Below are 14,112 nucleotides of genomic sequence, written 5' to 3'. Positions count from 1 at the left end.
ATAAGCCCGTCTCAGCCAGGCAAGTGCACCCCCACATCCAGCATGCTCACCCCACAACATACTGTGTAGAATACCAGAGCCTTTACATATAGAGCCCAGGGCTCCAGCCCCTCTCTGGCCATTCAGTCACAAACAAAAACCAAGAACGATAGGCCATCCTCATACATCATTAGGGAAAAGTACGTCATACGGGGCCTAGAGCTAACGAAAAGCCAGACAGGCCTTAGTTTCACAAGCAACCAACAGTTGCTTCGTCTCATCATGTTTTCCAATAAAAGCTATATTCAGAACACCTCCCCCAGAGTGTGGAGGCCAAGGAAGCCATACTCTCACACAGGCTTCAGAACTCCAGCAGCAAGAGGCCAGAATTGCTCCTCTCTGAGGGTCACAGTTGGGCTTGTCACCATCTCTGATTCCCCATCCTTCCCCGTTTCTCATCTGCCTTTGCAGGACGCCCAGATGAACTAACTTGACTCCATTTGGGGCTTCCCTGTTGGCAACACCTGCAATGATCATTCGCATCAAGTTATATTAGGCAGCATGGTCCCTGTGCAGAAAGAAATCACTAGATTTTCTGGAGAAAACTATCCCCTCTCCTACTTTCCTTGATTCCACTGGCAATTTCCATGAAAACAAAGTTTACAGCATTAGTATGGCTCCTTTTATCTTTACCTTCCAACTGTCTTTAGATCCCCTTCTCAGACCTCTCATGCTGTCCATCGTACCACATAGGCACCCATATCCACAGGTGGCGAGTGCTCTGTAGGAGGCAACCTATAAAACACTACCACTTTGCAACACTTCCAGGTACCTATGTAACACTCTTCTCATTCAGAGTAATTCTTTGCATCTTACCTACTCCCCACCCCTAGACCTCCATTGGGTCCTACCATCTTGTTCTACGCTCTAATCCAACATCCAATTGCTTAACGCTCTCGTAAAGGAGTTTCTCCTTTTTGTGACATGATGCATGATATTCTTTCGGCTTGGAATACCCTTCCCTCCCCTACGTGCCTTTCACTTTGCAAATACCTCACATGGTCTCAGCTCAGGAGGTAGCTCCTCCAGAAACTCTGTCCTCATGCCTTTCCTCTGAGTTCCCTAAATGCCCTATCTCCATCACTAGACCTACCATAATGTACTATAATTAGTGATTAATGACACTCCCCCTACTTGATTCTGAGCTCAGTGAGGGCAGGGACTAGACAGAGGCATCTTTGTTGCTCCAGCACAGAGGGCACACCCCATACGTGCTTTGGGGATGAATGTATGCATAATGGATTAAAACCGATGGAGGAAATTCATGGGAACTCCTCTTCCCTCTTCTTCCTTAACGCTGGCATCTGGGAGATGAGGCTCTCTTACCACTGTGAGGTAAAGTCAACAAACTCTTCGGAGAACTTGTCTGCCGGGAGTTGCGGTGATGGCTCCTCTACCACCTGTTTGAGCTGCTGGAAAGGAGTTCCCCACGAATCATAGGGAAACCGAAGGATGGCCAACTCAATCTACAGGGGGAGAGGAAAACAAGGCAATAACAACTTAAATAGCGCTACTTTATGGAATCTGCTGTGTTTTCTTTCAGCAGAACCAGCAGAAAAAACAATGGTGGAGTTCAAGTAACACTGGGAGGGGGGAAGGAATAAACTCATAATATGTGCTCTCGCAATTTCCCCCCAATTCCTCGTGCTAGGGATTTTTAAATATTATATCACTAAGCCTACTTGAAACGGGGCTGTCACTAACACCCACTGTGGCACTTAATAAAATTTCAAGCCAGTAGCATTAAACTTCTGGATATAAAGCAACCAGGTTTTGAAACGTTAGGTCTGAAAAGTAATATCACCCTAAGACTTTTACAGAGCTGTACATGTGCTGCCATCTGCAGGTCCCTTGCTGGAATGGAAAAAACAAACAAACTTAGGACCAAATGACTGATCTTTTTTTGGATGTGAGTAAAGGCCACTCTGCTGTTGTTACAAGATCCTATGTTTTCTGGGCAGGGATGTGAAATAACTCACGGGATTTAATCAGCTGCTATGCCTGGGAAAGAGCCAGGACTACGGTGGATAATTCCAGACCTTGGTGATACACAGAAAATTGGTGCGCAAGCAGAGTTATTAATAAGGCACTAATGGTAGAACGTTAAGGCTGTGCCTAATGAAATGATCCCATTTGTCATGTATTTTCACTGTGTCTGACCTCAACAGCCAAGGCTTCTACCGTAATCATATTCTGGGAAGCAGAGCCCCTGCCCTAGGTAACGCAGTTCTATTGGGGTCCATGTACATTCTCACTCTTTGAGTGGCTTAAGCTTCTTTGTGCCTCAATTAGAATAATTTACTTTTAAGGAAACCATCAGAAACTATAGTTAGACCCTCTCATTTTACAGATGAGGACAGTAAGACAGGCCACGTGACTGCATCGTTAACTCAAGGGCATCCAACTAGTTAGAGGGGGAATAAAAAGAAACGCTGGGTTTACCCAATCCCAATTCAGTATGGCTTCTACCCCATCTTGCAAACAATTGTCACTCCAAATCTCCTGCTATGTCAGGCAGGAAAGGGAGCCCAGGACCAGCATGCATGGCATTTGCCTCTTGGTCTCAACGTCTGTCCCACTCCAGCGCCACACCCAGAACGCCCCAGTCCACGACAGTTATCACACGGTACCATTGTGATCCCCAGACTCCAAATGTCCGACTTCACACTGTAACCCTTCTGGTTGAGCTCCGGGTTTATTCTTTCAGGCTGGAAAGAAGACAGAAAAGGACAACTGAGTGGCATTCTTAGCTCAGTAAAGTCTCTGGTGGCACCAGCTGCCAACTGAGCTGTTTTAAGCTATTAACACATGTCTCCCAGGCCAAGAAGACCCACTAACTACAATAAATACTCATGTCTCCACAATTTTTCCTTATTCTACATTAGTCTTTTCTTGGAGACAGTAATGGATCAAAGTCCCCTCGCAATTCAAAACTAATTTCAATAATGCCTTCGGAAGAAACAGGATATATGTTATAAAGCTACTTTTCCAGTCTAGAATGTTCCTTGTTAAAAACACCAACAGTCCAGAACTCAGTAAAAAGAACTAACACGAGTGACTGCGCGACTGCCTGGTGTGAACAGACAGAAACAACCTTTAGCTAAACAGGGACAGGAAGCTTTTTAATTCCAAGTACAAGTCCATTTCAAAATAGAATACAGTAGAAGTCCTTTAAGTTAAAGGGGGTCCCAAAGTCTCTGCTAATGACAATGAATCCTCACAGCTATAAGTTTCTCTCAGGACTAACCTACCTAACTTATTTGGGTAATTTAAATGCTACTTACTGTTTTATACTCAACAAACAAAGTCACATTCTCCTGCAACTCGGTGTGGGAAATTGTGTGGGCTGTATGCATCATTTACATAGTTGCTCGGATACTATCCCTTTTTACTTGATTTTTTAAAAAATAATATATATGAAGCAAGGGACCAAAGATTTCAGACAGGAAATATTTAAGAAAAAAGGAGATGCAGACTATATCTTGCATCTTTGGCACATTTCAATTTGCCATCTGTAGCCATCCAATTCCTATTTCCAGGCACGGTTTGCCACCTCCAGATGCTGTACTTACAGCCATGTATGGTTTGCATCCTGCATCAATAGTTTTAGCCACAGAGTCCACAAGGTAGCCACTGATTCCAAAGTCACACATCTTCACTTGGCCCAGAGCGTTGATCAGCACGTTGGAAGGCTTGACATCTGAAAGCAAGAACCATGAAGCCATCATCCCAGCCTGTTTTGAAGATGCATTTCTCTACCACCAGAGGGCCTGAAATCTCCATTTTTCCTTCACCTCCCTTTCCCCACGCCCAACGTAAAAGTAAATGCCATCCCTGACTCAGTTACACATTTCTTATTGCTTTCACCTTAATTTTCTACTTCATGGTTTGTCCTTCTTGTAGGACTGTGAATCCATCAGTGGAAAGAATTGTTTCCTCTACTTACTTTTTCATCTTTATTGCCCCCATCACGTAGTAAGAACGTCAAAAATTATTACTGCATCAAATGCCCGATTCCATGGGCATAGCCTGAATTATGCAAGATGAGTAAGTTCTAGAGATCTGTACCACATTGTCCCTATAATGGACAATACTATAATGTACACTTAAAAATGTGTTATGAGGCTAGAGCTTATGTGAAGCGTTCTTATGACAATAATGTTTTAAAAGCCCAGTTCATGATGATCTGTTGCACATTTAATGAAGGAATAATAGATCATGAAATGAAAAGGCATACTGCGACATAACCGTACACCAAATACAATCAAAGCAACCAATTTTGATAAAGCCTCTGTAAGAGGTGTATCAGAGGTCACATAGTGTAACTCATCATAAACCCAGATACTCCAGAGCACAAAGCAGGTCACAGATATGTATGTAGATGAACGGGTATTACTGAACAGTTCTGAAGTGAATCCTTCAGCCTGGAAAGATATAATACAGCTACCCCTACTCCCAAGAAGATGAACTGTTGTTATCTCTGGATGACAGAATTGGAAATTGTAGTTATTTTTTTCCCTGTGACACTTTTCACAAAGGACATGTAATCAGAAGGAAAATGCTATTCTAAAAACTTTTGAAATTATCCTTTATAATTTTTCCCTTCAATGGCATGGCAGATACACACATTTCATTTCATGATTTTGTAATTTTATATATATCCTCTCATGTGAATGAAATATTTCATAGTTTTGAAATACACCCTTAAAAGTAAGTTTCACATTTGCTGGTAACCCACATTCTTCTTCCCATCAGGATAACATTCCATCCTCTGGTCCTCCTCCTCCCCTTCCTTCTTCCTATTTTTCATAATTACAGTGATAATAAGCATACTGTTGGCGGCATTTCACATTACTTTCAGACTCAAGGAATGTAAAAATTACCAAATCACAATGCCCTATTACCTATCAATATTTTCCATTAATTTTTCCAAAAACCTAGCTGAGTATCTCTCTCGTTCAAGAAGATTCCCTTGACTATGGTCACCAGTGTGAACCATCTCACTGTTTTATAGTCTACCTATAGTACTTCCACATTTGGTACTTTCATATTTCTATTGTGTTTCTATGTGTTTGTTGTATATTTGCTTTTATTGCCCTACCAAGAATTCCTATGTAGAATTTTAATAAGAATATGTTTTCTTCTCAGATACTTCTCGGGGCATCTATGCTGTAAAAGTATGACGCTGTATGATGCTAGAAAAATGATCATCAGAGATAAATAGGTGAATACACGGATTGATGAAAGATGGCAGAATGTATATATGGATGGATGGATGCAGAGATAACAAGTCAATAGGAAAGAAAAAGGAAGGAGGGGAAAGAGGAAGAGACAAATCTACCAATTTGTTTTCATTTTATCCTGCCTCTTGCTGTCTGTAAAGGCTGTGCTGTATACCAGAACTTTCTACACTTCAATTTGCACATGAATTACCTAGCGATCTCATTAAAATGCAGATTAAGTTGGTCTTGGGACCCATGGTTCTGCTTTTCTAACAAACTCCGAAGTCAATATTGGATGAATTTTTATCCTATTCTCTAAAATTCTCCATGGGGTAATCCCACAACTCTGATCGTTAACAGGTGAGTTATAGTTAATTCAGGTGTAATATAAAGGCAGGTCCTCAGACAAGATAAAGAAAAGCTACTTATATGATTTGCTATCCAGGGAAAACCCCTCGGTTCTCTAGCCTGCCTCAATTCCACTGCCATCTATTTGGGTAGGGGTGGGGATGGAACTCAAATGAAAGAAACAAACTTTACAAAAGGAACAGCCAGGTAGCTCCATAGATGCTTACCTCGATGAATGACAGACAGCTTACTGTGTAAATGTTCTAATGCTTTTACAATCTGCAAGAGAAACACAAGGTAAATTTATGCCCCCCATCACCGAAAAGAAACTGAATGGTAAGTAAATCCAGGTTTATTACCCCTGGCTTCAGGTCACAAGGTGAAGTATTTTCTCAAATAGTGGTGGTCCTAGCAAGGAAAATACTCAAGAAGATACACAAATTGGATTCCACCCAACAGAAAGGACTATATCTTATAGTAGAGAGGACGTTTCTCACTCATATAGTTTGTTCTTCCTTTGGCCTCCATAATTTTTTTCTCTCCACCCTCCTGAACCTTAATAGCTTTTCAGGGAGAAAACCTTCATTCCATTTCATTTTATTCTGTTTCCTTCTATGTCTATTAGTTCTAAGAAAACATGCAAAAACCTACAAATGAAAATTAGACTAACATCAGAATACAGGCACGAGGAATGTGGTCATTGAATGCACTGCTTGCTTAGAGGCACTCAAACTGAGAGTTCGCCAAACCAAGCCAGTGGTAGAATCTTCTACCCAGAGCTCAGAAAGCAAAGCATTCATTTATCCACCCATAGACACACTATTGCATTCAACACGTACTGGATAAAAGCTATGCTCCAGGTAGTATTGTCTTGTACTGGGGATACAAAGACACATGAGGCCTAGACGTCTCACATTCTCCTTGTAGAGTTCATGATTGTACTCACAGATACTGCTATTTTCCCTAAGATGTCCTCTGGAATTGTTTGGCCTTTATCAATCACTTGTTTGTAGAATTTATCTAGCGATGTATCCATGAGCTCCATGCAGATCCAAACATCACCCTGGAGACCGATTGGTTCAGAGATTGTTAGAGAGCATGGAAAGGGGAAAAGAGGACACAGCTAACACTTGTCAGGAAGAACTATTTCTTGCCTAAGTTTTTGGAAAGAATGTAAACTGTCTCTTCAATATCTCAAAGGGTGTAGACGGGTGGCTCAGTTGGTTAGAGTGAGACCTCTGGGAAACAAGGCTGCTGGTTCAATTCACGTATGGGCCAGTGAGCTGCACCCTCCACAACTAGAATGAAGACAACGAGCTGCAGCTGAGCTGCCATCGAACTCCCAGGCGGCCGGATGGCTCAGTTGGTTGGAGCGTGTGCTCTCAACCACAAGTTTGCTGGTTCAATTCCCACATGGGATGGTGGGCTGTACCCCCTGCAACTAAGATTGAACAATGGCAACCAGACTTGGAGCTGAGCTGCACCCTCCACAACTAGACTGAAGGACAACGACTTGGAGCTGATGGGCTCTGGAGAAGCACACTGTCCCCAATATTCCCCAATAAAATTTTTTTAAAAAAGATCTCAAAGGAATTTATAAACAGGGAAGATTATCTCCAAAGAGCAAACTAGCAAACAGCCAAGCAGACCTGGCATGTGATCACCTACTTACATTAAGGAATGAAAACTAGCATCTAAATACTGATAGAAACAAGCGACAGAATGCCAGACATCCAAGCATTTACTGTGACTGCCCTCTAGGAGTTAAGTCTAGATGCCTACCCCACGTCTGACCTCCCACACGAAGCACTGGCCATGGTTAATCAAAAGGCTGGTTTTAGGAGTGAGGTGAAGCATCATAATCCTTATCACAGCAAATTGAAAAGCAGACGTAGAGCAAAGAGATAAACATAAGTCTATGTGGTACACAAGCAGCCTACATAAAGCTCATCAAGTAGCCAAAGGCTACAATATTTCAAATTTTAAGGAATCTATCCAAATCAGTCTACAATCAATCGATATAGACAGTGCTGCCAAAAGAGACAGACCAAAACAGAAAGGAGGAAGGCAGGGAATCTCAGTGTCTTTAATAGGGTTTACCACATTTGAAAATACGCTAATATCCAGCCAATTTTGCACCAGCATTTTATGTTATCAATGCATGAGCATAAAACTCTCTACAGGAGACATGCCAAACAAGAAAGAGCACCTTAGCTGTGCATGGTATTTATGTTATCCGAGAAACTTCTTTTTAAGTTATCGTTCTCCTCGGACTTCGAATTGAAGAATCACCTACCTCCCGGAAGAGTGCACCATAGAAGGTGACAGTAAAAGGGCAGTCCACTGTCCTCATGGAAATATCCAAATCCATAAGTAGCCTTTTCTGCTCCTGGCTATTTACGGTGGCCCGGATTCGCTGGATGGGGATGCATGGAAAAACGTGTGGTTACTGCTCTGAGGATGTCAGTTAATAAGGCAGGGACCTTAACCCTTTTGCCACAACATTTATATCTGAATGAATATAGCCGAAATTTTTATACATAAAAATAATATCATTTACATACAAAGCAGCTCAAATTGTTATTATTAAATGCATAAAACAGTCAAAATATTAACTTTTGTTTTTTGTGGATTTCTGACACATTTTGGGGGGGGGACTTGAAATCAATGCAGCGAAAGAGTTAAGAGTCCCATCCCAAAACAGCACAAAAATTTACAGCACAATTTCTAGCAAACATCCTTTCAAATACCCACCCTACGTGATTAGCTATTTGTAACAAAAGAAAAATAAGGATGACTGTTATTCATTTGACTTCCCAACTAATCCTCGGTAAGAAGTAAATTGATAATATATTTTGGAAAGTGTGCAAATGTTTGGGAATGCTTTTATTTCCATGTTGTAAAAACAATCTGGTTTACTGTATTATGTCTGTTTAGTGCAAAGAGGCCGTAGTATTATTTACTTTGTGGCGGAATTGGGGGTCTTACAAAAAAAGCCAAAAACCCCTCTTTGGGAACAAGTAAGAATACTTCGACTAAACAGCAACGGTAAGAGAATGGATACAGCTGTGGGAAACAGAAAGAAATCAAGCAGAAATGGAGAAATCCTTCATTCCCATCCTAGTACTTGTGAGAGAGCGAAACCTGTAGCCTTACAGAAATACAATTATTTCATTAAATCACAGGAACGATGTATTGCTGGGCTTTCACATTTTTGCAGAGTCTGTAGCAGAACAAACTGAAACATCTACAAGCTAAGGGAAAGATATCGCCACTGTCCAAAACCAAAGGGATCCAAGTCATCTGACCATCCACATTCCTAACGGTGGCCCAAGTCTAGTAATTCATCTGGAGATGGCAATTCTCCAAGGGATTTCTAGCATCTACTCAAGAAATACACAATGATTATACATTTCTTTTTGTAAGTGTAGAAGCTATGCAAATTCACTCAAGATGTGTTTTACCCTCCTGTTTTCCATGAATGGAGACAATTTTCTCCCTTAGTTCTGGTTTCCTGATTTTCAGGGACTAGTCTTTAAAAGAAATAGGATATAGAATAAAAGAGACTTTTGAGACATAACAACCAAATGCAGTAAGTGAACTTTGGTTTGGATTCGAATTTGAACTACCAACAAGAAAAAAAAAAGCAAACTTTGAGACAATCAAAGTAATTTTAATTTGGACCTGGTAGTAGGTGATGTTAAGGAAGGATTTTCCCACACATTTGGAGGGAAATACTGTTCCCTACAAATAATCTCTTCTGTTTAGCCCCATTGAAGATGGTTTTGCTTCTATGGAAAGAGCTGCTTTGCAACTGAGGTGGACAAACACATACACCACAGACAGAAAACATCTGGGGGAACATCCACTGTGTACCTTCACCGCCATGATCTGCCCACTGGGTACGTGTTTCATCTTCTCCACTACCCCATATGCACCTCGTCCCAGTTCCACAATAGGCTCCAGGTCATCTGCCTTCACCTCAAAGTTCTTCAAGAGAGAAAAACAACACAATAGGAAAGAGAAAAAATGAATTTGATGTAAACCACATTGTTCTCTCTCTGGTTTCTCCCACTTCTAAGGATTATTCCTGGTCCGGAAGCTACTGGCCTAGAAGCTTTCCCCAGCAGCCACTGAAAGCAAAAAGGGTTGGGAGATGTTTAGACTCCCACAGCATGCCACCTATGTGTCACAGACAATACAGAATGCCAGCGCTAACTCAGCTTCCAAATTGCTCAGTTTAAGCGGTTCTTGAGCCATGCCTCCTTCAATACATGTGTAATCCATTTGCTGACTGATGGCAACTGGATCTATGCGTGCACATTAAGAAATACACCCCACCCTCCAGAGAATCATCTCCTCTCCTCAAATACCTTCCTTCAGCACCACAAGAGCTTGATCTCAATTCGACATTAAAAAATATCAAGCGCTCCATACAGCAGTTCTCTTTAAATTCAAACTTTGTGACCCATCCCGACAGCATATTACCGAAAATAAATTTTTCAAGGTGCACTCAGAAAGCATACATATAAAATGGTCACGGTATTAACTGGCAGGCATGACTTTTCTCACCTGATTTCCAATAGAAATGCAAGCTTTAGAGTCTAAATCTCGAGGTGGCCTAAGAAACAAAAAAAGGGAGAAAGAAAAAAACATGAGATTTGAGTCAAATATGTCTTTCCAAAACCATATGTGACTATAGAGGTTTTTCCTTAGAAATAAGGTGGAAGTTCATAAATGAAATAAAACAGCATGAAAGTGTTAACAGTATGGTATTTGGAATAAAACACATTTGGGTGTACATTACTTAATCTCTCTGAGCTTCCATTACCTCTTTAGCATGAGGATATTAGCATACCTACCTCAGGGAGTAGGAGTGAGTATTAAATGAGATATTGTGAGGAAAATGCTTAACAGACTGCCTGGCATACAGTAAACACCCAATAAATGTGAGCCATGTATATAGAATTACATAGATAATTATACTATTCTAGTGAGCCTCAAATTTTTTCTTTCATCCAAGAACACTAATGTGCCCAATTATCCCAGTACTTGTCCCACAATTTTTAAAGAAACAATAATTGGCATAGAGTTAATTCACAAAATTCATAGACCGTAAGAATCCCAAATCTATCTAAGTCCCTGCTTTTAGAGAAGGAAAAAAAGGTCCAGAGCAGTGAAACGACTTGCTCAAAGTGACAATGAACCCAGGTGCCCTGACATTGAGGTCAGAATACTTTGTGTTCTACCATGTTGTCTAACTCAGTTGTGATATTTCTTCTCTACATTGTGTACACACTATCCAGGGGTCATCTCAGCAGCCAGAGGTTTGCTGATTTTGTGTCTCCAGAGAGAGCACGTAGTCACCTCACGTGCGCTTATGTCTACTACGTCGATACCGCCTGGGTTGATGTCAAGCTGCTGAAGAGAAAAATGTTTGCCTTTGGCTACACACCTAACCAGGAGCCTCGAAAAGCATTTTCTTGAAATAAATGCATCAAAAGCATCACAACAAAAGTAGTAAATGCCAAGAAACATACTGTTAATAGGATCAAACAAATAGAGCAACTAAGGGACATTCCATGCCAGGACTGTGTCTGGAAAAACACAGTGGAAATGGAAGGGAAGATGAAAGGAAGAAAGAAAAGAATCTTTTGCCAATTACAACTTTCCCCAACCCTAATGTATTATAATTCTACCCCTTCTGCTGAAACTAAGTCAATAAGACAATAAGGGAAAAGTAGACATACAGACACAGATATAAACATGAATCTAAGGTTTGAATGGCAAGCATTCCCTCGCCTTGAAATCTTTGAAATGCACAGAATGACTAAAATGAGTTTTTCTTTACTAATTTAAAACCACAAAGTGGAAAGGAGGGAATCTCGAGAGAGCACACACACACACACACGGCAGTAATGTTTTTACATATCTTGTGATTCTGAGTAGGGAATTTTTCTTCAGCAACACTTTACAGAGGAATTAAATTAGTAAAAATCTGATTTCTCATTCTTAAAATTTCCAAAGCTATTTTTCTCTAGTTGTCACAATTTGTACGATTTGCAGTGCAACTGAAATAAAGACAAATATTACTTGAAACATGAGACTAATATAAACAATAAAAAAATAGTTTGCAATTGTTCAGCACCCTTCCTTTTAAAACAACAGAAGCAGCAGAAAGATTACTAATTATTTGGGGCTAGCTTCGCTTTCTTGCCATCCAGTGAGGGCACTGGGTAAGACCTCTTCCAGGTTTGAAAGTCTACCACGGCTCTGCAAAATACTGCCTGTGGCCCAGCTAAGAATGATTTTTACAAGTATAAAGGGTTATAAACCCAAACAACAAAAAATATCTGGCGGAAGCCATTGTGGCCCAGGTAGCCTAACACACAAATATTTACTACCTGGCCTTTGCAAAAAAAGTTTGCTGGCTCCAGCTTTACCCTCACTTTGCGTTATACGCCTACGTCATAACCGCATAGGAGGGCTTCGTGCCATTTTCTAGGCTGAGAAAAATGAAACCCAGAAAAACCTCAGTGATTTTCTGAAACCGTACAGTCATCAACAGAGCTGAAAATAAAACTCCCATCACCTGACTCTCAGTCTTGACCTAAGGAGGGAAGGATACATGCTGAAAATTGGGTTAAGTGCTTTGCCTGCATCTCATTTGTTATTTAACACACACACACAGACACACACACTCACAGACACACACTCACACACACACACACACACACACATACACACACACACCCCCTACGAGTACCATTATTCCCATTAAACCCAGATGAGTTTAATGAACTTGCTGGCAAGTGGGGAAGCCATGATTCCAGTCCAAATCTGATTGAATCCAAGGACCTTGCTCTCAGCACCCAGGCCTCCTCTAATGAAAATGATCAATCCACCCAAGCCTCGGGCCTGTGGGTTCATCACTTTCTGCCAAAGGCATCAAATGATGGGGCCAAGACTGACAGCTCGTACTGGATTAGTTGACACTGTTCTGTCCAAGGCTGGGCACATTAGTTTGCCTGTGGCACCGAGTCTCTGTAGGCGGTTTATACTGTGGGTGGATGTTCTCTGTCACTTCTTCAATATTTTACTCTGCTGGGGAAAGAAGCTTATTACAAATTCCTTGCCTGGAAGACCAAAGGTATTCCAAAGGTCATCTCATGTTACTATTTTATATGAACAACTAGCTTTGGTTTATTATAATTTTTGATAATGCAGCATGAATAATCCATTCAATGGTCATTATTACAATTATTCTTCTTCTATGCAACAATATTTATTCAGTATCTCCTTAGGCCAGAGACTAGGCTAGACCCTTTACATAGAATATCTTCTTTAATTTTCACAACTCTTAGAGGTATTATTCTTTCTATTTTAATGTGAAGAACTGACATTGAAACAGACAAAATAATTTAAGGTCATTCAAAGAGATAGTAACATTAGAACCCAGAGCCGCACCACGAAGACCTCTCAACTGCAGAAGTGAAAGATCCTGCCTCTCATTTCATAGCTATGTACTGTTTGTCCACAGTCTCTACCAGCCTAATATGTGTCTATGAACATATACTTGAGAGTCAGAGCCCTGAATCTGTATGCCAGTTCCTGCACTTAATAATAATAATTAAAGTGGAGTAATAATAACAGCAACACTTGGAGGTATCTTCATTGAGAAATTACAGTGGAACAGGCTCTAGGACATCTAATACGGATTATGACATCAAATTCTCATAGCAACATCATTGCTTGTTCCTGTTTTTCAGAAGGGGAAACTAAGGCTTAGTAGGGTTAGGTAACTTGCCTAAGGTTTCCAATCAAATTGTGAAGTTTAGATCCCAAAGACAAACCTAGGCATTCCAGCACCAGAGTCTGAACTCTTACCAACAAGGCTACGTTCGAGTGCTTTGAGCAAGATACCTGACCCTTGTACAGGTCTTTTTTCTCACTTCTAAAGTGAGAATAATAGTAACTGCCTCCTGAGTTTCTTGCGAGGGTTAAATGAAATAATACTGATTAGCACTGAATTAATTAAGAATTAGTTACTGCCAATCAAGTGAGGGGACACCTCAGAAACCTGAGTCAAAGACACCCTGGCATCAGTTACTCAGAAGGAAAGCTCAAGCAGAGGGACCACACACATGAAACTAAAGAGAATGGAGTTCTGTCCAAGGTTATTTATTTTTGTGTCATATGGCAGAAAGAGGCAGGGTACAAATGCTAAGAGTCACCAAGCCAACCTCAAAGAATTGCCAAGAAAAACTCAAAATGTGGAAACTAGTTCTTTAGGAGCACAAATTTTAGCTCAGCATTAAAATAACAACAATAATAATATGGCTAAAGAGATATGGTCTACAATAATGAAGTGATGCTCTTGGCTTTACACAGTGAAACAGGAAAGTACATTCAAAGTATATTCCACCACATGAAGGAAAGACAACATAGAAACTACTTTGATCCTTGCATGGCTTTTTATTCATTTCTTTATTTCAAGGAAGGA

The 14,112-nt window shown here is 40.7% G+C and overlaps 1 protein-coding gene across 6 annotated transcripts in view; it reads right to left on the bottom strand.

Annotated features, from left to right (window-relative positions):
- The window catches only part of MAP2K6 (mitogen-activated protein kinase kinase 6), a 110,793-nt gene that overhangs the window by 25,294 nt on the left and 71,387 nt on the right, over positions 1-14,112 (bottom strand). For all 6 annotated transcript variants that reach the window (XM_019732988.2, XM_074320883.1, XM_019732990.2 and 3 more), the window contains exons 3-10: positions 10,182-10,230; positions 9,486-9,599; positions 7,906-8,025; positions 6,556-6,672; positions 5,837-5,888; positions 3,612-3,739; positions 2,670-2,747; positions 1,366-1,505 (exon numbers count right to left, since the gene is read on the bottom strand). In XM_019732988.2, the coding sequence (XP_019588547.1) occupies positions 1,366-1,505; positions 2,670-2,747; positions 3,612-3,739; positions 5,837-5,888; positions 6,556-6,672; positions 7,906-8,025; positions 9,486-9,599; positions 10,182-10,230 (798 nt within the window). The remainder of the gene's footprint in view (positions 1-1,365; positions 1,506-2,669; positions 2,748-3,611; positions 3,740-5,836; positions 5,889-6,555; positions 6,673-7,905; positions 8,026-9,485; positions 9,600-10,181; positions 10,231-14,112) is intronic.

This window comes from Rhinolophus sinicus, linkage group LG15 (assembly GCF_036562045.2).
Source record: "Rhinolophus sinicus isolate RSC01 linkage group LG15, ASM3656204v1, whole genome shotgun sequence".
NCBI classification, from domain to species: Eukaryota; Metazoa; Chordata; class Mammalia; order Chiroptera; family Rhinolophidae; genus Rhinolophus; species Rhinolophus sinicus.
This window is presented reverse-complemented; position numbering and strand designations above follow the sequence as displayed.